The 24,387-nt window shown below is 33.5% G+C and overlaps 3 protein-coding genes across 7 annotated transcripts; 1 reads left to right on the plus strand and 2 right to left on the minus strand.

Moving 5' to 3' along the window:
• Positions 1 to 3,630, plus strand: CDL1 (Protein kinase superfamily protein). Its single transcript, XM_022289935.2, has 5 exons — positions 1 to 340; positions 1,039 to 1,223; positions 1,511 to 1,700; positions 1,780 to 2,171; positions 2,838 to 3,630. Exons 1-5 carry the CDS (start codon positions 232 to 234, stop codon positions 3,162 to 3,164), a joined length of 1,203 nt encoding a protein of 400 aa, XP_022145627.1. The 5' UTR covers positions 1 to 231; the 3' UTR covers positions 3,165 to 3,630.
• A 1,230-nt stretch (positions 3,631 to 4,860) lies between these two features.
• On the minus strand, positions 4,861 to 15,477 carry LOC111015037 (uncharacterized). Of its 3 annotated transcripts, XM_088124130.1 has the most exons (19): positions 15,246 to 15,477; positions 14,535 to 14,604; positions 13,570 to 14,211; positions 13,349 to 13,495; positions 13,111 to 13,224; positions 12,551 to 12,609; positions 12,091 to 12,157; positions 11,041 to 11,092; positions 10,854 to 10,946; positions 10,636 to 10,719; positions 10,139 to 10,533; positions 9,439 to 9,500; positions 9,220 to 9,289; positions 8,268 to 8,348; positions 8,108 to 8,209; positions 7,685 to 7,809; positions 7,323 to 7,410; positions 6,763 to 6,884; positions 4,861 to 5,092 (listed from the first exon to the last, which is right to left on the minus strand). In XM_088124130.1, the coding sequence occupies exons 1-18, from the start codon at positions 15,290 to 15,292 to the stop codon at positions 6,798 to 6,800; spliced, it is 2,385 nt and encodes a 794-aa protein (XP_087980256.1). In that variant the 5' UTR covers positions 15,293 to 15,477; the 3' UTR covers positions 4,861 to 5,092; positions 6,763 to 6,797. The 3 variants fall into 3 exon arrangements, with proteins under 3 accessions (XP_087980256.1, XP_087980257.1, XP_087980258.1); XM_088124131.1 differs by lacking the exon at positions 13,349 to 13,495; XM_088124132.1 differs by lacking the exons at positions 14,535 to 14,604; positions 15,246 to 15,477 and having other exon boundaries at positions 13,349 to 13,476; positions 13,570 to 13,770.
• A 2,237-nt stretch (positions 15,478 to 17,714) lies between these two features.
• On the minus strand, positions 17,715 to 21,111 carry LOC111015102 (glutathione S-transferase L3). Of its 3 annotated transcripts, XM_088124207.1 has the most exons (11): positions 20,903 to 21,111; positions 20,734 to 20,805; positions 20,540 to 20,600; positions 19,622 to 19,708; positions 19,429 to 19,527; positions 19,221 to 19,323; positions 19,059 to 19,132; positions 18,799 to 18,906; positions 18,334 to 18,461; positions 18,001 to 18,081; positions 17,715 to 17,904 (listed from the first exon to the last, which is right to left on the minus strand). In XM_088124207.1, the coding sequence occupies exons 1-11, from the start codon at positions 20,911 to 20,913 to the stop codon at positions 17,886 to 17,888; spliced, it is 843 nt and encodes a 280-aa protein (XP_087980333.1). In that variant the 5' UTR covers positions 20,914 to 21,111; the 3' UTR covers positions 17,715 to 17,885. The 3 variants fall into 3 exon arrangements, with proteins under 3 accessions (XP_087980333.1, XP_022145714.1, XP_087980334.1); XM_022290022.2 differs by lacking the exon at positions 18,334 to 18,461 and having other exon boundaries at positions 20,903 to 21,096; XM_088124208.1 differs by lacking the exons at positions 17,715 to 17,904; positions 18,001 to 18,081 and having other exon boundaries at positions 18,377 to 18,424; positions 20,903 to 21,106.
• Positions 21,112 to 24,387: the final 3,276 nt, after the last annotated feature.

The raw sequence follows: 24,387 nt of genomic DNA on the forward strand, positions 1-24,387 counted from the left end.
GGGAAAATGGAGGAAAAAAAGAAGAAAATATTGAGGAGAGAGAGAGAAAAGTAAACGAGAAAAGACAAAGCAAAAATTTCAAGGAGACAGCTGAAGCTCATTTTCTCTGATTTCAATTCTCAAGTTCTTCGGAGCTTTCTAAACTTGGGGAATTCGGGATACTTTTTGGCAACTGTATTCCTCTTTTTTGGTTGGATGCTGCTGCTGCGGGAGAAAGGAGATTGAATAAGCATGATTTGGATTCCATGTTCTGGAAATTCAAACAGGAAGGCAAAGTCCAAGAAATTGAAGAAGTTGGAGTCTCAGAAGAGCCGCGTTGATCCGATCAAAGCTGCTTCAGGTATGCTTGTCTCTTAATCTGTGCAGTGGTTGCAGTTGGAATTCACTTCTTTCGGATGGATTCGGTTGAGTTTTGGATTTATTTCTTTGATTTCAGTTTCCGTTGAATTTTGTAAGTGGTGTAGTTACAATATAGTTACTCCATTGATTATCAAACGAACTGCGTTCTATATATAGTATAAAACTAATCCAGGTCCTTGTTTGGACTTTGGAGTGTGTTTTTGAAAATTCTTGGACGTCTGATTTGCATTGACGGATTTATGGTCTATAAGCGTCGTTTTATTGATCGGTATCGCGATCCAATTTTAGAGCACGTCAACGAGCCATTTGGTTTTCTGATTCTAGTTTGAATTTTGCTATGCATTGATGCTGTATGCTTAACTTCTTCAGTAACTGGGCGATTACAAGATAGACGGTTTGAATATAGCAAAATACTATGCCGCATCATTCCTGAGTACACAATTGGATCATGAAATATCAACGAATATAATCCATGATGAACTATTTATCTATTATTAGTTTAGAGTACATCATATCCTCGAGTTTACTTGATTTCTGTTCTCCAATATCCTTTGGTTCTGACTTGTTTGTTATTTGCTCTTTAGATAAGGTTTTAGCCTGTATTGGTACTTCTATCTTGGGAATCAAATCCAGAGCCATTTAAAAGATTTTCTGACTGATCTGTTTTCCTTTTCACAGAGAAGCTAAAGTCAAGTTCCTCCTTCAGTGAAGCCTCGAAAGGTGGAGGATCTGAACATATCAAGGCACAGATTTTTTCTTTCCGGGAGTTGGCAGCGGCTACCAGGAATTTTAGGGCAGACTGTCTTTTGGGCGAGGGAGGTTTTGGTAGAGTTTACAAAGGACATTTGGAAAGCATCAATAAGGTTGGTCATGTTTCTTATAACACGACTGTACAACTGGGGAAAAAGGAAGATTGGTCGTACAATTATCAAGTATCCATGAACGGAATTGTGATTTAGTGTGAATTTTTCCAGCTTCTTATTTCTCAGTTCAAAGGCTGTTAAATTTTGGTTACCAAAATATTAAACCTTTTTTGTTTTCGGTTTTCAATGAAAAACCAAACTTCCATCCAACCAAACCTTTTTAGTTTTTGTTACTTAGAAAGGAAGCTGGACATGGAGCTTAAAATTTCTCTTTGCATTCAATGTAGATTGTGGCAATCAAACAACTTGATCGCAATGGGTTGCAAGGGAACAGGGAGTTTCTCGTTGAAGTGTTGATGTTAAGTCTACTTCATCACCGAAATCTAGTTAACCTGATTGGTTATTGTGCTGATGGAGATCAAAGGCTTCTGATTTACGAGTATATGCCTCTAGGATCTTTAGATGACCATTTACATGGTATAGAAATTTCTACATGCCTTGTATATTTTTACTCCATAGAAAAATTCCCCTGATTTATGAACATATTTTTCTGCAGCCATTTCACCTGGTACGAAGGTATTAGATTGGAATACAAGAATGAAAATAGCTGCTGGGGCAGCACGAGGATTGGAGTATTTGCATGACAAAGCTAACCCTCCAGTTATTTATCGAGATTTAAAAAGTTCTAACATACTGCTTGATGAAGATTATCGTCCTAAACTGTCTGATTTTGGACTAGCTAAACTTGGGCCAGTTGGAGACAATACACATGTATCTACCAGAGTTATGGGCACTTACGGGTATTGTGCTCCTGAATATGCAATGACTGGTCAGTTGACTCTCAAATCAGATGTTTACAGCTTTGGTGTTGTTCTTCTAGAAATCATAACAGGCAGGAAAGCGATTGATGATTCAAAAGCTGCAGGGGAGCAAAATCTGGTTTCATGGGTAAGAAATCTTTCACTTACCTATATCTGCATCATTTTTCGGGTTATAAGGTCTAGTTATTCTGGAATTTTAGAAATCTTATCGTTTTTGTTTTTGATATAACATCAGAGGTAACTGTAGTTGAAACAATTTATCATCTTTTCAGATCTGGAAAACTTTGTCCTAAAAAGTAATTGACATAAATAGGTTACGTGCTTGATAATCTCCATTTTTTGCTACATTTAGCGTGTTGGTACCTACTTTTATTTATTTAACTTAAGTCACATACTTTCATAAATATATCAATTTAGTCACATGCGGTAATTATTCAGTTAAATAATAAGAAGAAAGTTGACAGACACCACAAAAAATTGTGTCACTTTGATAAATCATATGGTTGCATTGCATATATATGAAAGATTGAAGTGATACTATGTGAGCTTCTATAGTATGTCACATCCATCTTCTAATATAATTTAACCAGATATTGCACATCTTACAAAATTATAAGGACCAAAATGAGGGAAATTACATAGACCAAGGCATGAGGAACTCTAATTAAGGGATGTAACATAGAAATGTTCATTTTAGATCTATTCTCAAAGCCTATCTTCTAAAAGATTAGTACAGCAAACCATAAGACTTCCAAAATATTTTACACTTATTGTACAAATGCGTTTGTTGCAGGCAAGACCATTATTCAAAGATCGTCTGAGATTTGCTCAAATGGCAGATCCAATGCTCAGAGGCCAATACCCTTCAAGGGGTTTGTATCAGGCTCTTGCAATTGCAGCGATGTGCGTTCAAGAGCAGCCAAATATGCGCCCTGTGATTGCCGATGTCGTCACAGCTTTATCTTATCTTGCTTCCCAAAGATACGACCCTGCTACCAACATACCCCACAGCTCCCCTGCATCTTCTTGTACTCCTCCAAGAACCAACCGGGACTCCGATAGGAAGCTTAATGGCGGTGGTGGTAGAAGGTACAATAGAAATCACACTAGAAGACTATGATGAGGCTCATCTTTGCTCGACCGCTCGATACACTACAATGACGGGTTCCAGACGTGGTTCAAAAGCTTGATTGAATGCACTGGTTGGTGCCTGCCCATCGATATTTACACGAACATCATCAACAAATCAGGTGCATTTCTATATGCTCCATTTTGCATTTGTGCATAGAATATAGATAGAGTATATATATTTACTTGGTTTATGTAAGAAAAATGTGATAGGCAAAGGTGATTGTTATATAAATTCTGCCCTTTGATATTAGTGGGATATAGTTACTTTAAAAGTGGACCGAGATTCTACAAGTTATAGGATTCATTACTCTCTCTTTTTTTTTTCCTTTCTTTTTAATTGTAGAGTTCTTTTGTGGATTCAGGTATGAGGGTTCTGTAAAAGTATTAAAACTATGAAAAATTTGGCGTTTTGGGTTGATGAAATGATTATAGAATTATATGGTTTGATACTTGTATATTATGTTCATGCATTTTCTCTCTCTACGTAGTAAATTCACTTGAAAGAGTTCATAGAATGAGTGAATTGATTTTTTTTTATAAAGGATTAAAAAAATAGAATAACAATCTAGTCAAAAAGAGGGAAAGAAAAGAAAAGAGAAATTAAACTTACTGTTATTTCTTTTTATTTTGAATTAGGAGAGGAAGTAAATGTTATTCTTTTTTTGTTTTTTTTTTTTGAGAAAAATGAAGTAAATGTTATTAATGCTTTAACTGGTTGACCATTCATATTTTACATAAAGAGCAACATTTGGTGTGTCTAATTTAATGATAATTGATTATCTCCAACAAAGAGGGTTTAAGTACCACGTAAAAGATCTTGCTTTATAAATAATGAAGTTCATGGATTTTTTTTTCTCACATTAAATATGAAAATAGTTATATAGTGAAAGTATTCATTCCATAAAATAGAATTTGAATCCTTGCAGAAAATAAATAAATAATAAATAATAAGCCTCACAAATGGGGAGGCGAGATAGGTTTGGAAATCACATATAAAACAGTTCTCTTTTTTAAAATAAAAATAGTTTCCAAAACAAGAAACAAAATAAAATAAAAGCAACATTTTAGGGCACGTTAAACCTAAATATTGCACAACTCGTTTTTTATTTCTTATATAAATTTTGAAAACAATTTATGGTTCCTATTTTTAATTTGTTTCAAAACATAAATAAAAATATTGTTTTATTGTTTATGAATTTATGAGACTCAGACATGCAATTCTAATTTTCTTTATTAAAAAAAAACAAAAGTAAGAAATGAAAGACGTTACCAAACGACACTTATTTTTACTTGTTTTCTTTTCTGCCTTATTAAATTACCCATGCATATATAATCATTACTTATTCTTAAGAATAACTTGAATTATATTATAACATTAATATTAAAAAAAAACCAATAGAAACCAAAAAAAAAATAAAAAAGAAATTCAAGCAATTTTAAAACGCCAAACTATAGAACAATTTCATGTACGGCCCCCAAACAACAGCGGGATTTATGAACTCTTACCATAATCATCTTTCAATTAAGTAAAAAACAGATATATCAAGGATTTTTGATATTAAGATCATCTGAAGATTCGAACTTGAGACCTCTAAATCATAATGATGAAGAGACCCCAAGCCCTTGCCAATTTGACTTCCCTAAACGCTTCTTAAAAAAATAATTTTCACAAGAGAGGTGAGTGGTAAAAGTAAAAAGTAAAAGTAGTATTGTATTGTATTGCAGGTTAATGGGATTTTAGAGGTGAATGTTTGTTTTGTAAGCATATTTGTTCACGAAAGATAAATAAATATTATAATTGAAAGCAAATAATTTACATAATTACGTGTAATCTAATCCCCACCTTCCTGGATGGGCCCCACTGTGTTTGTTGCAATGTCTCTCTAGAATTTAACTTCTCTGCAAAAATTTTAGATTCTGCACCCAAAGAAAATGGTATTTCTATTCCGTTAATGTGAAAGAAAACTAAAAGAAAGATCCATCCCTCAACCCACCCATTTTGAGAGTACAACAAAGGTGAGCTGAAATCAAAATAACAAACAAATCAATGCTTTTTTTTCTTTTTATAGTAAAGAATCGAAAATTAATGGGAAGTTGGTTTGGTTGGGTTTCATCTACCAGTTGGTATGGTCCAATTTTCAAAAAAATTGATTTGACAGACATTTTATGGCACCCTTTTGAGTGGGCCTCAGCTTATGGGTCTAAAGGCTTTTCAAAAAGCTCCAGGATTGCCTATTACTTCAAATTTTCCCTTGTTCTCACAATTTGTAAAATTGCCTGTTACTTCATGTTTATTTTTCTTGGAGAATTTTTGGGTGGGAGACAAGCCTCCTTGTGCTTTGTTCCCTCTTTTATATCATCTTTTTAATAAGAGGTTGCATTCGGTGATCTCTGTTATACTTTCCTTGAGTTCTAATTTATCTTTTTGTTAAGCTTCCTTCATCCTTTATCGAACAAAGCGACGAGAAGTGAGGAGAGGTGTTCGTTTTTGGCCCCCAACCCTCAAATCTTATGCGCCTCTTTGCCCCCTCCTGAAGCCCCCTTCTTTCTCCTCTCTTAGGAAGGTTAAGATTGCAAAGAAGGTCAAATTTTTGCTGGGCAAGTTTTGGGGAGTTAACACCTTCGGACTTTAAAGGCATTCCTCTTTGGTGTTAGGCTCACAATGGAGCTGTTTGTGTATGCACGTCGGAGGATCTCAATCATATTCTTTGGGAGTGTTCGTTCGCTCAGGTTTTATGGAGTCGGGAGTCGTTATATGTCAGCTGTTGGGATCATGTGGGATCGTAATAGGGATTGCTATTCTTACGTTAGAGGAAGTTCTCCAATTTCCTCCCTTTTCTGGGAAGGGCATAGTTTTTCCGCAGACTCGTCTCTTTTACTATTTTGTGGGGTGTATGGATCAAGATGAATGGTAGTTAGAGGGGTGAACCATCATGGGATTGCCAAGTGGTCAATAAGGGTCAATGTAAATAGCAAAGGACTTAAAGAGAATGAGTTCAAACCATGGTGACCACCTACCTAAGATTTAATATCCTACGAGTTTCTTGTCAACCAAATGTAGTCGAGGTCCGCGCAAGCTGGTTCGGACACATGGATATCAAAAAAAAAGGAGGATTTTTAGAGGGGTGAAGAAGTCTCCTAGGAAGAGGTGTAGGAGGTTATTACATTTAATACCTATTCATGGGCCTCAGTTTTCATAATCGTTTTGTAATTATCTGTTAAGTTTTGTTCTTTTGAGTTGGAGTCTATTTTTTAGTCGAGACTCTTTTTGAGGGGCTGATTTGTTTGCAGGTCCTTGCATCTTCTTTCATGTTTAATGAAAGGTTGGTTTGTCATGGTTTCCCTACTGTGAAGGTGGCACACACGTTCATTATGAGCCAATTGTGCAAGATAAACGGCTAATACTAATTTCTTTCGATCCAAGTATATACTTGGACATATTTTAACAACACTTAGCAGAAGGAAAAAGATGGAAAAGTGAAAAAGTGGAAAAAAGAAATGTTCTTTGATGATGAAACAAATGGATGTTCTGTTACTAGAATTGTACGTGCATAATACGATGAGTTTCATGGCACTGAAATACTAACCTTTACTTCCTTATCGGATTATATTGGTTCTTTAATTACTTCTGTTCAGTAACAGGATCGGTTTTGCTTTCATCGTTCACCATCTTCTGTTCAGAGGGTTCTTCTACAACGGCCGATCTAGCCTGCAAGTACAGTGTGTTTCATAATTTGAGGAGAATGATTTGAAATCAACAAGAAGCATAAGATTTGAGTGGCCTCGATTAGTGTAGCACAATCTGCCTTCTGAGAGACATGGGTAGAAGCATATTTCAAGAGAAAATTAGTAATTCTAAACGGTTCAATAATTTGAAAATAGAAGTAGCAGAAAAACCCGAACAATTTGTTAGTTCATTATTATCGCTTTTGGGTGTCGTGTAATTCTCACTTGGTTGGTAGTTTTAGTTTTCATCTTCACTTCCTATATCTCAATAGTGTGGATACTACTCTCATTTATTATCAACGAAGTCAGATGGTCCAACAACATCGAAGAATTATTTATAAAGAAAAATTGATAATGAGAATGGAGGGAATAGGTACCACGGTCAGTTTCTCCTGGAAAATGGTTAATACCGAAAACAAACCTTGTTTCTATCTCGCCAGCCTCCTAGAGCAAATGGCAGCAATCCTATCCTTCTTTGATTTTCCTGTGCAGGTCCTTGATTACGTGACCTACAGAGCGGGCAACCCTCATAAAAATGAAATTCGTCTAGAAAGTTTAATATCAATAACGCAGATGAATAATTTCTAGCACATAAATTCTTAGTACACAGTCAAGAAAGAAAAAAATATCTCTAGGAAAACTGATGAAGATTCTGTAATGCAAGATTTTGCATGCTCTTTACATCCCCTTGTATTCATAGCATAAACAAATACAAAGATCTAAAGTTTTAATAATCAAACTAATGCATAGAACATCAAATATTCTTTTAAATATCTTTTATACCCAGGAGATGCTGTTGCTTTAACTTGGCCAGATTCATACTGTAATGTAGCCTCCAACATGGATTCTGCCATCACCGCCCTCTTCTGCATCTCAGCAAGTGAAGCCATAGCTTTCTCATATTTATCCTGTAATTGGATTGAAAAGAACATGATAATCAAAATTTTCTTTCAAAAAGAAAAAATATATTAACATAATTAGGGAGGGTGAGGATAGGAAGAACTTCAGAATTTATACAGGCTAGTATATGTTCCTTTGTATCTACAGATATAAATCAAGCACAAACCAATAAAATGCACTTCATCCTTTCAATAAATTCGAGCTATCTAGGCTACAAAAACAATTGAATTCTGCTCTATATTGTCAACATCTAAATCAACTGCACAGTAGAATCAGACTACCAAAAAATCCAAATAAAAACCAAACCTGTAGCATATGAACAGCATATTTCTGAGCAGCTACATCTTGCTCTGCATTTGATCTAGCTTCCTCGGTTACTTTTTGCTCTTGCTCCACACGCATCAACAACTACAATATAAAATTATCAATATCTATTGTTTAGAAAAGTAATTCAACTGATGCTCACCTGAAGCATTGTAACTTCTTGTTCTTTCTTCTCTGCTAGAGTTCTCCGTAACTCCGCTACCTCTAGCTCCAGTTGTTCAACCTGGAGAAAATAAGCAACGTCTTAAGTATAGACTAGAAACCCAACGAGGAATTTTAGAAGCAAGTCCACTATTCATAATTATATTAAATTTACATTGCGTAGTTATATATGAACTGAGCCTTCACTTAGGTATCTAAAAGCTTATAAGTCAAAAAAGATGAAAGGGTGCTTCTCTGTGAAACATGGGTGCAGGAGGAAACTTTTTTTTTTGGTAGCAGTAATGAAGAATGTGGCGATTATTATTGGTATTATTTTGATAAGAAACAATTTTATTGAGGTATGGAATTTACAAAAGGAGGGGGAGAGAGCCCTTACATGAAACTTCTCCGATTGGTCAATAATGAAACAAAACTATAGGAACGAAATAGAGGTGACAATTAACACTAAGATATAGTATGGAAGATAATATTATCAAAAAGTTTCTTTCATTTCAAGTCGCCCAAAAGAAAGCTCTAATGATCTGCATCCAGAGGAGCACATTTTCCTTTGTGAAGAGGTGGCCCCGCAAGCGTATAGGAGAGGAAACTCTTCACAAATCAAGAGGTAAGACCATCGACCATTTGAATGAAGAAATAATCTCATCCCAAAAATGGAGACAAAAGAGCAAGTGCGGAAGAATGCAATAATTATTGAAGTACACGATCAAGAGAGATGCAACATTTAAGTGAGAACTTTTATGTAATATTTTGTGATGTCAAAAAATTCGTGCAGCAAGCAAGAACAGCTCCTTAAAAATTTAGGCACAAAATAGACTCGGTTTTTCTTTTTCAGTTTTACAAGAATTGGCACATCTTGAATTATAATTTACAAACATGCAATCATGGTAACAGCAAGCATTGGGAATCTTTCCTCACAAATAAGAGATTTATACCCTGGCACTTAATAGTCGCCTATTATCTTGTGTGACCAGTTCCATAAGTGCTGTTTCTAGCTCCTCAGCTCTGGAAAAGAACAGCAAAAAGAAAGAGAAGCTTCAGTAACCCACCTTCTTGACACAATTACATGAAGGCTAGTTCCGCAAATCACACAGTAACCAATATAAATTCTCAAAGATGAAGAAAATCTAAGTCTCATAAAATTTAGTAATAACCTTAGAACTGCAGCTCTTTTCTCCTCCAGCAACCTGCACAACTCAACCTTCATCCATACTACCTGCACGAAAGTCACATATGATTGTAAGTAACTTAAACAAGGGGAAAACCATAAAATCAAGTACCATTTAATGAGCATTGCAATTGGAAATCACACTGGGATTATTATTTGAACTGAACCCCATTCATTAAAATGATTTCCTAGTCAATATTTTGGATTGTAAGAATAAAAACTTAAAAAGGCCTTTTAAAGTGTAAAATGCACCTATAATCCGTAGAAAAGTAAAGCATATCACATGATGGGTGTAGATAATTAATCAATTGGCTGATAACCTCCAAATAAATGGAGAATAGTACACAGAGATTAATAGATAGTATTTTAACTTGACAAGTCCTTTGTATGAAATAAATAGCATGACAATGATAAATAATCAAATCTCTAAATATCTTACAAATGTTCTTGTACAGGATCCAAATTCTAAAATTACAAAGGATGACTCTCCTCAAGTGCAGGTTGCATTACCAACAAGGGTAATCACTAACAATCAAAAGTTCAACACCAAATTATTTATTGAAGCCTAGGGAAGGAGATACATCCTTTCTGCCATATCATTGACCTCCTTCAGAACGAAGGAAGCATCAATTAACAATTGGTAAACAAATATTTGGTGATAAATTACCAATGAAGGAGAGAATTACTTGTTCTTGAAGGTCCGGGAGCGATTCTGTTTTTGAATCAGCTCCTATTCCATTAAGAAAGTCATCCAAATTAGAGGTACAGGGTCCTACATCGGCTCCTAGAGCTGTTTTCTTCCCCTCTGCAGGTGATCCAGGATCATGCTTGAAACTGTAAAGCTTGGAAGCTAGCCCTTTGGAATCCTTCCAAACCCGACCCTTCTTCGTTCTTTCTTCAATTACAGCTAGCACAGATGGCCGGAGCTTTTTTCTCAACTCTTGTAGTCTTACTTCGGTTACAGTCAGAAAGCCCATGCAAGCAGTCAAGACAAGCTGGCTACTATCGAATGTGGAACCAGCAAGGGATTGTAACAGAGTAATGGCGTCCCCTGCATCTTTTGTAGTAACTAGTGCAGGACCTGAAGGAAGAGAAATATGATACAATTAATGATACTACACCCTCTCGTGCATCTGAAAACTGATAAAACCGCACTTGGAATTTTTTTACAATACCAAAGTACCATATAATTCCATCAATGCAAGTGCTGTCCGGAACAACATGACCCTGTTGCCTTCAAACAGAAGCACATCCCAAACTCGGAGTACTGTCAAGATTCACACTACGAAAATAAATTAATGCAAAACCAAGAAATTATCTAGTCAATCTAGAAACCGTCCAAATATTGATAGAAAGAAAAAAAAAACAGCAACCTTGAAAACGAGAATAAAAGAAACCCACCACTCTCCCACGGAAGCATATTTACAAAAATGGAAAGGAACCAAGGTCCTGAGATCCATGTGACCTGCACTCCCAAGAAGTCCAGATGTTTCACTGCACCAGAAGCATCAATAATAAATGAGCAAACTGGTCCTGACGTCTCATAGTGAAAATACATGCCAATGTGGTAAAAGATGAAATGTATGACCCAATTTAGGAAATCTTTCACGCATCAATTCTTCAAAAACAAGTTGGTCCACCTGACAATAGAAACAGTATAGAGAAGATTAAATATTCAACACGCGAAATGAAGATCCTGGCTATGTTATTTAACCTAAACATGGGAAGCAAGGACTTGGATACATAGGATATATTACAGAAAAAAATGTCGCTTTTTGAAAAAGTAGAATATGTTTTAGGTATATGTATACGTAAATGATTTAAATTACAAAAATATAACTCAATGCCTTGTGTACTACAAAGTACATGAAAATTAAAAATTAAAAAAAAAAAAATATATATATATATATATATATATCGTGTAATTTTTTGTGGTAAAAATCTGGAAGAGAGCAAAAAAGGCCTTCGGTTAGACACCATAACATATCTAGAAAGCTCTCAACTCCCAAATGTTATTCAATTTGACCTAAGCTCTCAACTAGAAAGCTCTCTATGGCGTTTTGTAATATGGGAACTTATGAAATATTTAAAATTCTACGTTTGTGAACTGGCCACCAAAGGGGGTTTAAACCATGACCAGAGTTTAACCACTCATCATTGGGGTTATGATCTTGTAATTCTTTTAATTTGTTATGACATAAAACATTGAGAAAATTATGAAGTTTCAATGAATATTAACATCCACTCCACGTGTGTGAAATGAGAATGAATCCCTCGTCAAACACCTGAGCTGCCTACTTCATGATCTATATTCATATACATAGGCTTAAATACGTTTAAGCCAACTGGACCCAACAATATAACTCAAAAATTTGCCACCCACAATTTTAACTCAAAAGTAGATCCATACAATCATTGAGTACAATTAAAAATAAGAAATAAAATAAGAGAAAGGTAGACTAGAGGAAGTGGGTAAATTATAGTTAATAAGAGATCTTTCATAATCAAGTCACTTATCAACAAAAAGTCAGATACTGAAAAGTTGATAATCACAACAACACTACCTCAAGCGTAAAGACTTCGATGCAATAGCCTCCAGAAACAAAGTAATGAAAAGATTATGAATTCTAAAGAGTACCTGCGATTCTATCATTTCCTCGGTGTAGTATCCATCAAAATAGTCATCAATTATTCCAACGAAAGTCCTGGACAATGTAGCAACCAATTCATCCATAACATCTTTGGGCAGGTAATCACACAAGGATGTAAGTGAAGATATGATCTTAGAGGGACAGTTGCCTACTAAAATCAAATAAAAGCCTTGCGCCTTAGGTTAAAACTACTTCTCGGTGCATTTATTTGCAATTTGAATGTATTAACAAATAATGTTGAATTTGTGTTTAAAACATCAGCTGAACAAGAACTTTAGAGCCTAATTAACAAAAGAAAATAAATAAAGTCATGAAAACGAGGAATAAATATTATGCATTTGAAACATCTTAAACAAGTCCTCTCAAACAAGTAAAAGAGAATTTATTTAGAAAACATCCGTTTTAATTTAAATGTATAGCGAAAAGAAAATTTCTGATTTGAATTACCAAAAGGCATTCTCCTCGGGCATCAGGAGTAGCAACAAACCCGCAAAGAAATTCATTGCCTGCATCAATTTGGAAAGCAGATAATATTAAATGAAAACAAAGTAATCATAATAATAATAACTAAAAAACAGCTTTAAACAAAGTTCTTAAAAAAACGTCTTAAATTACACTCAGGACAATAAGAACTATAAAATAAATTTCACAATATATTCAGGATTAGGAAATAAAATTAACGAACAAACAAACATCTACAACACCTAAATTTCACAAACATATAACATCGACAGAATGAAAATTGTTTCAGAAATTTCTGGTTTCTTGCTTGGCATTCTTGTATCTTGTTCAAGCATGGCAAGATGTTACCAAAAGCTCAATGGCAACACATTTGAACAAAAGGATAAAAGTGACCATCTTAGTTCTGTGTAGGTTTGTAACTCACAAAGATAGATTAATCCGCACGTGGATATCTTCAATTTTATTTCTTACATGTACACTAATGAAGATCAAAATGTTAAGGTTTTCTTTGCTTGCCAAGTGGGATTTCGTAACACATGAGTTACCTGACAATATCCGACTGAGGGATTGTGAAGAGCATATGCTGAAAGTAAACGCCTCAAGGAATCTCTACCATTCTCATCCAGGGCAGGATGACCCGGAAATGTACGTGGTATATCCTGTAAATAAAAAAACAATAATTACAGCACCGTCTTCGCCAAAATGCAAAACAAGGAAAAAGAAGTAGCACCTACAAATTAAAAAGATTGAATGATAAAGTCCAAGGCGCATGCATCTAATGACCTTCTCAATCTGTTTTTTCAATTTTATTGGTACACCAGACGGGTTATTGTTCTCATTGTCCGCACTAAAATTAGTTTCTTGATCCAACAAATCCTGGTAATATTTCTCGATTCGACGGGTCTTTACACCTACAAAGGCTTGCCATACCTGTAAGGTATTATTAGAGCTACAAAAAACCTCCTAACAAAGGAGCTTGACATGAGTCAAAATTCAAACTTTACCTCTCCCCTCAGATCTCTTGGCAACCCCCCACGAACAAGGAATTCTAGTTCTTCTTTCCATGGAAATAACTGTTCTTGTGAAACTGTATCACCCATGACGCCATCTCTCTCAGAGGGCTTCACGCTGTTAGAAATGCATTCGTCCACCCTACTTTCTGCTCCAGTAGCAGATGCACTACGATTTAGCACTTCACTAAAGCAAGTTTCTTCCTCTTCAGAGTTTGTGACGGCTGCTCCTTTTAAAGATTCTGCCTCTTTTACTGGTGGAAGATGGTCTCCTCCAAAACTTGTCTTTTCATCTTTCATAGTCTTCCCCTTTTTAACACGAGAGCTCATCATAATCTCAATGGCATTTAGAGATGGCCTAGTTTGACACCAAGTTTGTACAACACGTTTTTTTGTTTCTACTGGAGGTTGTAACAGTTTTTCTGGACCACTATCTGCTGTATCAACAGAGACGGATTTCGAGCCAGTTGAGTCATCCCCTGTGCTACACCTCCCCGATTCAGCCTCTTCTTTATGCTTACTAGTTTCAGCCTGCAGCGTATTTTCATCCACCTCCTCAAGAGGGCACGGTTGAACTGGTGTAGCTATTTGGTCAATAAAGTTCTTCCACTTATCTGTCCTTTCCTCTTCCTCCTCCTGATATCATAAATGCACTGAGATAAAAATAGTGGAGAATTTATTGAGCTCGTGTATCCTAATTTTACCCACTATCACAATAACACCCATAAAAGATATCAACTAAAGTAAACTTTATAGAACACGGCGCAATCTCCCCAACAGAACAAGGATTAAAAGCTAGCTGCCTATTATTGTACTGTCAAACTAAATCTCATAGATCAGTCCTACATGCATAACGAAATGTACACTATACCTTGTTTCTTATGGGAAAAAAATGCACACTATACGGACTTCTTTTAACCAAATGATCGAGGGTAAGAACTGTGATGTTGAAACAATACCTTGTAAATATTAGAATACTCTCTGTATCTATGTGTATGTTGAGGTCTCAAAGCAAATCCATAGGCGTCCCTGCTCCCATCAAAATTTTGTTGGTTATGCAAAGCACCCAAAGAGCGAGCAAATGTTAATGCTACGGCCGATTCAAATATCAAGGAAAACAGATAATATTTTTCAAGACAAAAAAAGTAAAAATTAATGATTGCCAAAAATTGAATTTGAAAACATTTACAAAATGTTCAATAAGTGCAGCAGGTTAAAATAAGTTTGAAGGATCATCAGTAGCAAAGGCCTACCCAATATACTGACCCACCTGGAATCAACCTCCAATAAGCGCTTGCTCAACAAGGACAACAACATACTTCAGAAAAAATTGCAGTTCTACTACCCATAGTTATAGGATGCATCACGCCAGACTCAAAATCATTCCATTACATTCCTGAGTGCATCTATTCTACAATGTGCATTATTCTCAGAGTGAGACACTGGTAACTACTCTCAACTCAAGGATCGATGCATTGAAACCAAAAAATACACACGATCCTAATCCATCTATACCAACAATGTCATTGACACACAAACAATAGAATCTAAGACGGTAAGACCTAGAATTCGTCAAAGTTCGATTGTACGAAATTTCAGGAATTGATGCCACGTAGAGGAAGCGTGAAATTGAAAGAAACTAAACCGTCAAGAAGTAACACCATTTTTACCTTCTCGGCTCGAGAGTGTGGAGCATGTGAATGCCCCTCTCCGCCATTCGGGGGTGGAGAAGGTCTGCAAGATTTCGGGATTTTCTCTACGAATATGGAGGATCTCGAAAATGGAACTTGATCTTCGCTAACAGAACGGTTTCCTTGGGCTCCCTCTCTCTCTCTCCCCTCCTCTTCCTCTCTCTATAACTCTGTATACTTTTTCCTGATGGCGCGAAGATGCAATACACGACGTTACACGTTACAGCGTCCGTGAGGTGATGCGTTACGGTGCGGATGGTTTTGTTAAAGTTACCCTGTGCCCTAGTTCGAGACAGCCAGGGACCAAAACTGACGAATCAAAAAGCTTGTACGGACATTCTAGATGCCACGTGTCAAGTCCTGCTCCGCGGGAGATACATGACCCAATAAAATAATGGTTTGTATTGAAGAAATAATTATGGATGTCATATTAATTCATCCTTTAATTTTTTTCTTTTTTTTTCACCCAACCGTAGGAGGTCTGGATGGTAGTGGATCCAGGATTTTATGTCAGGGACATAAATGTATATAAAGATAATTGAATAATATCAATTGTAAATTTAAACTTGACAACGTATATCAATTTGTACTTGTAAAGTATTCTTTGCAATTTTCAAATGTATCACAAATTTTCCTATAAATTTTCATGTGAAAATCTGTTGAAAAAATATTATAGTGTGTGGAATGAAATAATTGATATGATTTAGAAAAAAAAAGAAAACAAAAACGACGTTAGAGTTAGTTTTAGTTTTTATAACTTTTTTTTTCTGAGTTAGATTTAGAAAAAAGAAAATTTAGCTTAAGTATATAAGTTTTGGAACTGTATTAATCCAATTCTAATTTAAGAAGTTTAATTTTTATTAAATTAGTGAGTTTTAGTGGATTGTTTTTAATTGAATAAAGGGATAAAAAGTATAACATCTCTATAAGTTTAGGATTATGAGTTTAAATTTATTAAAAATTTAATTAGACATAGAATATAAAATTATTTATTTTAAAACACAGAATATATTTTTTTGAAAATTAAAATAGACTTTAGATTTCATTGCATCACAATAAAAATATATTTAAAAAAGAAAAAAAAGATATGTTAAAAAAATCCTAAAAAATAAAATCAAAAAGAAAATTATAATAGATGTGTTAAAAATGAAAAATTAAAAAGATACACCACACGGGCTAAGTAGAAGGGAAACCACTAAGCCATCCAAGATTTTGCTTAATATAATACATACTGTAATATATTTAACCAAAATCCAGGGGACACGTGCCCCTCCTGGTCCCAACATATATCTGCCCATAGGTCTGGATGTTGTTACTGGTCTGGATGTTGTTACTCAGAATCCATGTTCAAGTCCTCCTATGTCGAAAATAAAAAAGAAATGGAGAGGACGATTATGTAAAGTGTTTATTTTTCACAAAAATATTTTATGGGATGTGAGGGAGACTTGTTTTACAAAATTATCTCAAACGTGAATAGAATAAAATATGTAATATAATATATTTTTTTACTTATAGCTACAAATATATTTAAAAGAAAAGTGAGCTAATATTATTTTCATAGTAAATATTTTTATTATAACAATTTATTTAATATTATGAAATGATAAATAATTAAAATATGTTTCAAAAAATCATTAAAATAAAATTACATTAGCTAAAAGAATTAATATAATTTTCGTTTGAACAGTCACCATTAATATAAAATTTTATTGTTATAATATTCAATAATAATAAATTATAATTTAATAATCTTATTCATATTAATTAATAATAACAAAATAAATTTAAATAATGGGTAGATTAAATAAAAATTTGTAATATTTTACAATAAAATCGTATCACCCTATAAAAGTTGTAAAATTTTTATTAGAAGAAAAATTATTAGTGGTACCAATAAACAAAGAAAGAACAAATAAATTTGTAAAACAATTATTAATTAAAAAATTATATGATAAAAAGTTGTAACATAATTATTTAACGGGTGAGAGACCACATCAATATCGATGAGTCAGGAGATAAATTTTTAGGGTTCCACCAATTTATTCCATTAGACACTCATTCCCAAAGTAAGCAAGACTAATTCAAGTGACTTTAATTAACAACTATAAATCAATTATCGATTTTTTTAATCATCAAATTGCTTTTGGTCGGTAATAGAAATTTAGTGATTTCTTCTTTATAATCTGTACGTCATTTTCATTTGTATTCATTTGTATTAGTGCTGAGGGTGCAGATTCAAACTCACGACTTCTTGATCGATGATAACTGCCTTAATCAGTTTAGGTATACTTTGGGCATATATTGTTGTTCTTTTGACTTGGTAAACATATACATAATAATTAACATCCTTAAAAGATAGTCAAAGTGGATATTAGTTTAACGGTAATTGGCGTATATCTCCAAACAAGAGGTCGAGAGTTCGATCCCCACTCCCACATGAAAACATCCTTAAAAAGTACCTAACACCCAACTTTATTCATAATGCATGAACGTAATACAACACTCAAGACTCTACCAAAATACATGACAAGCAAATACAATAGAAAAACATGTTGTCAAGTGTGTCTGTCGACATGTCAAGCTGCTTATTGAGTATTATATGACAACACACTGACCTCCCTAGTGTTCATTCTTTGCCCTGATAAGAAAAGTTATACAAACAACGAAAAATAATGTTAACAGATGAGCACAAATTCTTAAAGAAAATCGTATTCAAAATCGTATTAAATGTTACCAAGAATCGCTTCGTGTAAACTTCGACGACGAGCTTGGGATCGGCTTTTGTTTGCTTGTAGGCACCAATCTTGTTGAACTCCTACAACAAAGTATTTTGGCAACCATGACAATGTTGAAACTGAAAAATTTATATATATATACAATAAAAGAAATAAAAATAAAAAAATAATAATCCATGTAGAAGCAAAGGTACATCCGCTACTTTGTTTACTATGAGATCAATAACCAGATGATGTGCTTGTAAGAAGAGCTTGAAAGGGCCAAACCGAGCATAGCTCAAATAGTTAAAGAACTTATCTCTGACTAGAAGGTCATGAGTTTGAATCCTCACCCCCACAATGTTGCACTCCAAAAAAAAAAGTGAGCTTGAAAGGATCCGTTTTGAGTTCTTAAAATATATGCAGGTACCATTTGCTTTTCCTCTGACAGGATTGAAGTTGGAGAAAAAAGGCGAAAAAACTGAACAATGACATAGAAAACAAGGATAGAAACGACGTAGTAATTGCATGTTTTTGCCATTAACAGACCAGAAAACCACATGAGAGAATAAAAAGCTGGGAAATGACATAGAAAATGAAGATATGAAAATGCGCACTGGGAGCAGAGAAAACCAATGAACAAGAAATTGGGCAAATGGGACTTTGGCAACATACAAATTCGGGATTCTACAAGTGACAGAAGAATTAACAACTAGAAAGTATGGAAGAAACCATTTATCTTCACAATAAAGCTTCATCAAAACTATCGATGGCGAGCTCCCGATACGATTAGAATGCAAAATAAATATATGACATACCTCAATCCATGCAGCTAGTTTAGGCCTTCCTTCAGTGATGTCATACTTGAGAGCCTCTAATAAGAAAACTTGGAATCTTTCAACAAATGGAATGTATGCTATATCCACCTAAAGAACAGAAAGTCCAGTCATAAATTTAAGAATTACTTGCTTAAAACACAACACAGGAGTAGCTTTCTAAAATTCCAACATTATGACTTTTCAGATTGGAAATACAAAAGAAACAGTACCAAGAGATGGCTTATGAAAGGTCAAGTTACCTGACTGATTTCTCCAAGGAGGAAGGGGCCATCAAATTTTTTCAAAGCATTTTCTAAGTAATCAAATTGAGCACCTAAAAGGATTTGTAAAAGAATCAGCCAATGGTCATGTAACCAAAATTCCGTACAAAGAGAGCAAGCAGTTGAGTTGAAAAGTTTTACCAGCTTCCTTTGCTGTATCGCCTTTAAACGAAGAAATTATCCCGATGTTAAATGTATCACTGTAGTTTAGCAACTCTTCTCCATACTCTCTTTTAGCAGGATCCTGCATTTTGTTTTGGATAACAAAAATGAGCAAAAGAGAAATTCGAGCAGCTAACGAATGTTTACGTTTGACGAAATAGCGAGCAATAGAACTTTGCCTACTTACATCTGGGAGAAGAGAAGGCCCTTCAAAATTGCCATCAACATATTTTATCAGATCAAGGCTTTCTCCAATAACTTTTCCATGATGTTCCAAAGCTGGAACCTACAGGTAATAAGCCCAACTGTGATTTTCAGTCATCAAGGAACAGGCAAATGGAACAAGGAACAAAAATATGATTTTTTTCAACATGAATCACCTTGTTTGTAGGGTATACTTTCTCCTTATACCAGTCAGGCCTATTAAACAGGTTGAGGGGAACTAACTTAATTTTATCTTGTAGTCCCTGCACCCAATGAAGAAGCAGCAAATAACAATTGTGGCAACACAAATTTATTAAATACCCAAAAAAAAAGGTACCAAAGTACTTCAGAGTGAAAATAGATCCAGATAAAGATAAAAGTTTGTTTTTTTTTTTTTTGCATAGGAAGGGAAAGATAAAAGTAAATTGAAAATAATGGTTAAACTACCACTAAACCCAAAAGCAAAAGTTTATAGATTAAGGTATATTAAATTTGTATATAGATTGCAGCAAACTATATGAAATACAGAAAATTAAAGCCATCAAATTACTTCACAGTGAAAAATTAGATCCACGAAGAAGACAGAAAAAAGTAAGCAAAATTTGAGAATAATAGTCAAGCCACCCTCAAACACAAAATCTTAAAGTTGATAGTTTAAGATATTTAATCTTGGTTATAAATTTGGTTTATAAACTTTCGAAGTTGTGCCAATTAAGTCTCTGAATTTCAAATTTTATGTCTAATAAGTATCTAAATTTCTAAGTTTTTGTCTACTAGATATTTTGCGACTACAAAATTGAAGGTTTAAAAACTTAGACACAAAAGTATAAGTTTAGAGATATATCAAACACTTTTTAAAGTTGAAGGACTTGTTAGACATCAAAATTGAAAAGTCATCAGATCTCAAAGTTAGCACAATATTCAAGCCACTCAACCAGTGACTACGCCCACACATGTTGAGCTGATAAATTAGATTAGGGTATGCTGAACTTTCTGATATATATTCTTAAAAACTATAATTCAAAAAAAAAAAACAGCCATGGCATATAGGCAAGAGAAACAAGGCATTGCAACTCAAAAATGAAGAAGCAAACCTTCAAATTCCGGGTGAGCCACACACGTTGTGCATAAGGGCATATGTAGGCAGTATACAACCTTCAAAAAACAGAGGAAAAGAAACATAGAGCCAGAATAAAGTGAAATCCAACCATCGACAAGTACAGATTTCAACATAAACGGGGGCCGGGAAATCGAAGCAGCGAGAAACAGAAAAGAGGGGAAATGGAACCTGGTAGTTCCGTCGAAGAGTGGAGGTTGTTCGGCAGTGGCATCCAACGACGGAGGCAGAACTTCTTCCACGCTGCAAAAATTAGGAGATCGCAACAATCAAATTCACCAGCAAAAAAGAATGCGAGAAAAAGCGATGAAAATTCATTTCCTGAGTCCTCAATACTCACTAGGCAGCCATGGATGATTCTTCGAGACTTCGCTGTGAGGAGATTGAGAAGTATGATTTGTGGGCTCACTGAGAGTACTAATTTATAGCGAATCCGAGGGCGCGAACGCAAGCAGTGATTGAGAAGTCGCAACCAGCGCCAGACCAAAGAAAAATAGGGAAGAAAAAAATAAGAAAAGGAAAAAAAATCGCAAGCACTGACGTATGGAATTCTTGAACCTGGACCCCCGGACGGTTGGAAACCAAGAATTCATTTTCGATCAATATTTCTAGTTAAATAAATAATTTCTTTCTTATTTCCAAACTAAAAGAATATTTTCAAATATTGAGTAAAAATTTTAGAAATCATAAAAAGTTTTTTCGGGTTGGCTTGGTAAAATTTCTGTTTTCCTTTTCCCTTTTTTGTTTTCTATTTCTTGTTTTCTAACTTTTTTTTACGTCTAAAAACAAAAATATATTTTTATTTTTTTAGAATGGAGAGTCAAATACTTGGTCCCCTATATCTAGGTGCACTTACGTCCACCTAAAGGTCCAAGAAACAATAAATAGAAATATGTTTGGTAACTATTTATTAGAAAAAGATAAAAAGAATAAAGAATAAATTTGATAACTATTTCCTATTTATTGCCTACAAATTTAATTTAAAAAGGGAAACAAATGAACTACTTTTCATAGTTTCTAAAAATTTACCTTGTTTTTTAGAAATGGTTTTCAAATTTTAGAAACAATAAATGAGATGAGGTACTAAATATGTCTATTCCTCAACAGCAACGTTAACAAACGGACCTTTAATTTCTCGTTTTTTTTCTTATTTTACTTTTCTAGTACATGAAAATATAACTTCATCTCATAATTGTTCTCTTTTTTTAATTAAAAAATAACAATAGAAACATGGGTAGTAATTATTTCTGGTTCCTTATTCTCTTAAATTTTAAATCTAAAAAATAAACTGTTTAAATGTAAATTGACTTTGGGCTCTCTATACAAAGGTCTTAAACCTCATATTATCTCGAATCATGGCAAATATAATGATGAAAAAATAGATCGAAAAAAAATCAATACTCAAACGTTTATTATCGTTCATCTTCACATTAAGTTTGTTCAATCTCTTTTATCTAATTATACCAAATCGGATGCTGGATTTCAAATTTAAATTTTTATTTCAAAATTCAAAATGACACTTCACTCGCATGTATATATATATATATATATTAATATTTTACCTTTGCTTTATTCTTGATACTTCCTATTTTGAACAAGAATTTTGCTCGGTGTTCTCTCCTATTTTTACTTTGGATTCTTCGAGCCTTCTTTTAGATCCTCTTTCTCATGCTTAAAGAATCATGTGTCCTGTTTTAAAATAAAAAAGATTTTTTTTCTTTTCAGAAAGCGAGTGAAATTTTTTTCCATAGATATTTTTTCGTACCTCAGTAAGAAGAAACAATAAAAAATTATATATTTATTGTATTTCTTTCTTTTCAACTGCTTGCAGTCTCTTGAAGAGACAATTTTTACTGACTGTTTATACGTCGCTTCTCGACCAACACCTATTTTTCAAATATTATTATTGAAAATAATTTATTTAATGGTATATTTTTGGAATAAATTTGATAAAAATTAATATTAAAAAAATCCATTACTTTCATGGTTCTCAACCAAAAATTAAAGAAATATACCATATATATTTGTTTAATGTTCCTCAAATTTTAAAAACAATAAACGAGATGAGTTACTAAATATATCTATTTGTCACGGCAATATTACCAAACGAACTATTTTGTTTTCGTTTTTTAGTTTTTATTTTTTCTTTTATAATAAATAAAAATAAAATTTCTTATAATTGTTTTTCATTATTGTTTTTTATTGAAAAAGAAAATAAAAATATGTGTGGTAATTATTTATTATTTCTTATTCTCTAAAACTTTAAATTTTAAAAATAAAATTTTTATATGTAATTAATTTTTGGCCCTTGTCAAAAGTTTGCCCCTACATCCGTATTCAAAACTAATCATGAAAAACTATATCGAGAAAAAAATCAATACCAAAACGTGTTTTTATCGGTTTTTGTTCTCCACTCGGATTTTTTCGATCTCTTTATCTAATTATATCAGTTTGGATGTTGCATTTGAAATTTAAATGGCGATTTCAAAATTCAAAATGACAAAAACTCCACTCGTGTATATATATATTAATATGTTAATATCTTCTAATTACCTTTATTTTATTCTTCATACTTCCAGTCGTGAGCAAGGATTTTGTTTAGTGTTCTCTCTCATTTTACTTTCGATTCTAAACAACAGATTTTTAGAGGGTAAGTATTTGTTTTTTTGCTTCATTTTTTTTTTCATTTTTACTTTCATTGTTCTAGCCTTCGTTTTAGCTATGTTTCTTGTTTTAAAATTGAAAATATTTCTTTCCAAGAAAATGAGTGAACTTTTTTAAAATCAAAAAACGGAGAAAGAAATTTTCCGTTCCGTACCTCAGTATGAAGAAAGAAGAAAAAAAGATTGTATTCCATGGCTCCTCTTAAACACATTTTATATTTGTTTTTAGAGAAAAATACATTTTTGGTCCTGATGTTTGAGATAGGTGTATGTTAGGTCCGTGAAGTTTCAAAATGAATATATTTTATCCCTGATGTTTGAGGTAGGTGTCTAATTGGTCCCTGAAGTTTCAAAATAAACATTTTTGATCATTGAGGTTTAAAGCAGGTGTCAACTAGATCTCTGAACTTTTAAAATGAACACTTTTGGTTCCTGAAGTTTGAAAAATAGTTCTAAATGGTCTAATTAACTAATATTAAAATGACGTGACAAATTGCAATCAAATTGTTTATGGTAGTTGCTGAGGTGACAAATTATATTAATTAATTGATTAATTAATTAATTGCAAATTATATTAATTAATTATATTAATTAATTGATTAATTAATATAATTTGTCACCTCAGCAACTACCATAAACAATTTAATTGCAATTTGTCACGTCATTTTAATATTAGTTAATTAGACCATAATTAATTAATATAATTTGTCACATCAACAACTACATAAACAATTTAATTGCAATTTGTCACGTCATTTTAATATTAGTTAATTAGACCATTTAGAACTATTTCTCAAATTTCAGAGACCAAAAGTGTTTATGTTAAAGTTCCAGGGCCAAGTTGACACCTACTTTAAACCTCAATGACTAAAAGTGTTCATTTTGAGACTTTCGGGACCAATTAGACGTCTACCTCAAACCTCAGCGACCAAAAATGTTCATTTTGAAACTTCTGGAACCAAGTAGACACCTACCTTAAACTTGACCAAAAATGTAGTTTGTCGTCATTTGATTCTCATTTTTGGTTTCTAATTTTTCTTTTCTTATAAATAAAAATATAACTTCATCTGATAATTGTTCTTCGTTATTGTTCTATTTTTTTTAAATTGAAAAGAAAAACTAAATTATGTGCGGTATTTTATTTTTTTATTGTCTAACATTT

The sequence above is a fragment of the Momordica charantia genome (assembly GCF_013281855.1).
Source record: "Momordica charantia cultivar OHB3-1 chromosome 5 unlocalized genomic scaffold, Mcharantia_2.0 BLBB01000005.1, whole genome shotgun sequence".
NCBI classification, from domain to species: domain Eukaryota; kingdom Viridiplantae; phylum Streptophyta; class Magnoliopsida; order Cucurbitales; family Cucurbitaceae; genus Momordica; species Momordica charantia.

Coding starts and splice junctions, on each gene's coding strand:
- LOC111015102 (XM_088124207.1), bottom strand. Junction 20,601..20,733: donor CTCTTCGACGGAACTACCAG/GTTCCATTTCCC, acceptor TGTTTTTTGAAG/GTTGTATACTGCCTACATAT. Junction 19,133..19,220: donor CGATACAGCAAAGGAAGCTG/GTAAAACTTTTC, acceptor AAATCCTTTTAG/GTGCTCAATTTGATTACTTA.
- LOC111015037 (XM_088124130.1), bottom strand. CDS start 15,292: ATGGCGGAGAGGGGCATTCACATGCTCCACACTCTCGAGCCGAGAAG. Junction 14,605..15,245: donor CACACTCTCGAGCCGAGAAG/GTAAAAATGGTG, acceptor TGATGGGAGCAG/GGACGCCTATGGATTTGCTT. Junction 6,885..7,322: donor GCTGGCGAGATAGAAACAAG/GTTTGTTTTCGG, acceptor CTGTACTTGCAG/GCTAGATCGGCCGTTGTAGA.
- CDL1 (XM_022289935.2), top strand. CDS start 232: ATGATTTGGATTCCATGTTCTGGAAATTCAAACAGGAAGGCAAAGTCC. Junction 1,701..1,779: donor TTTAGATGACCATTTACATG/GTATAGAAATTT, acceptor ATTTTTCTGCAG/CCATTTCACCTGGTACGAAG. Junction 2,172..2,837: donor AGCAAAATCTGGTTTCATGG/GTAAGAAATCTT, acceptor CGTTTGTTGCAG/GCAAGACCATTATTCAAAGA.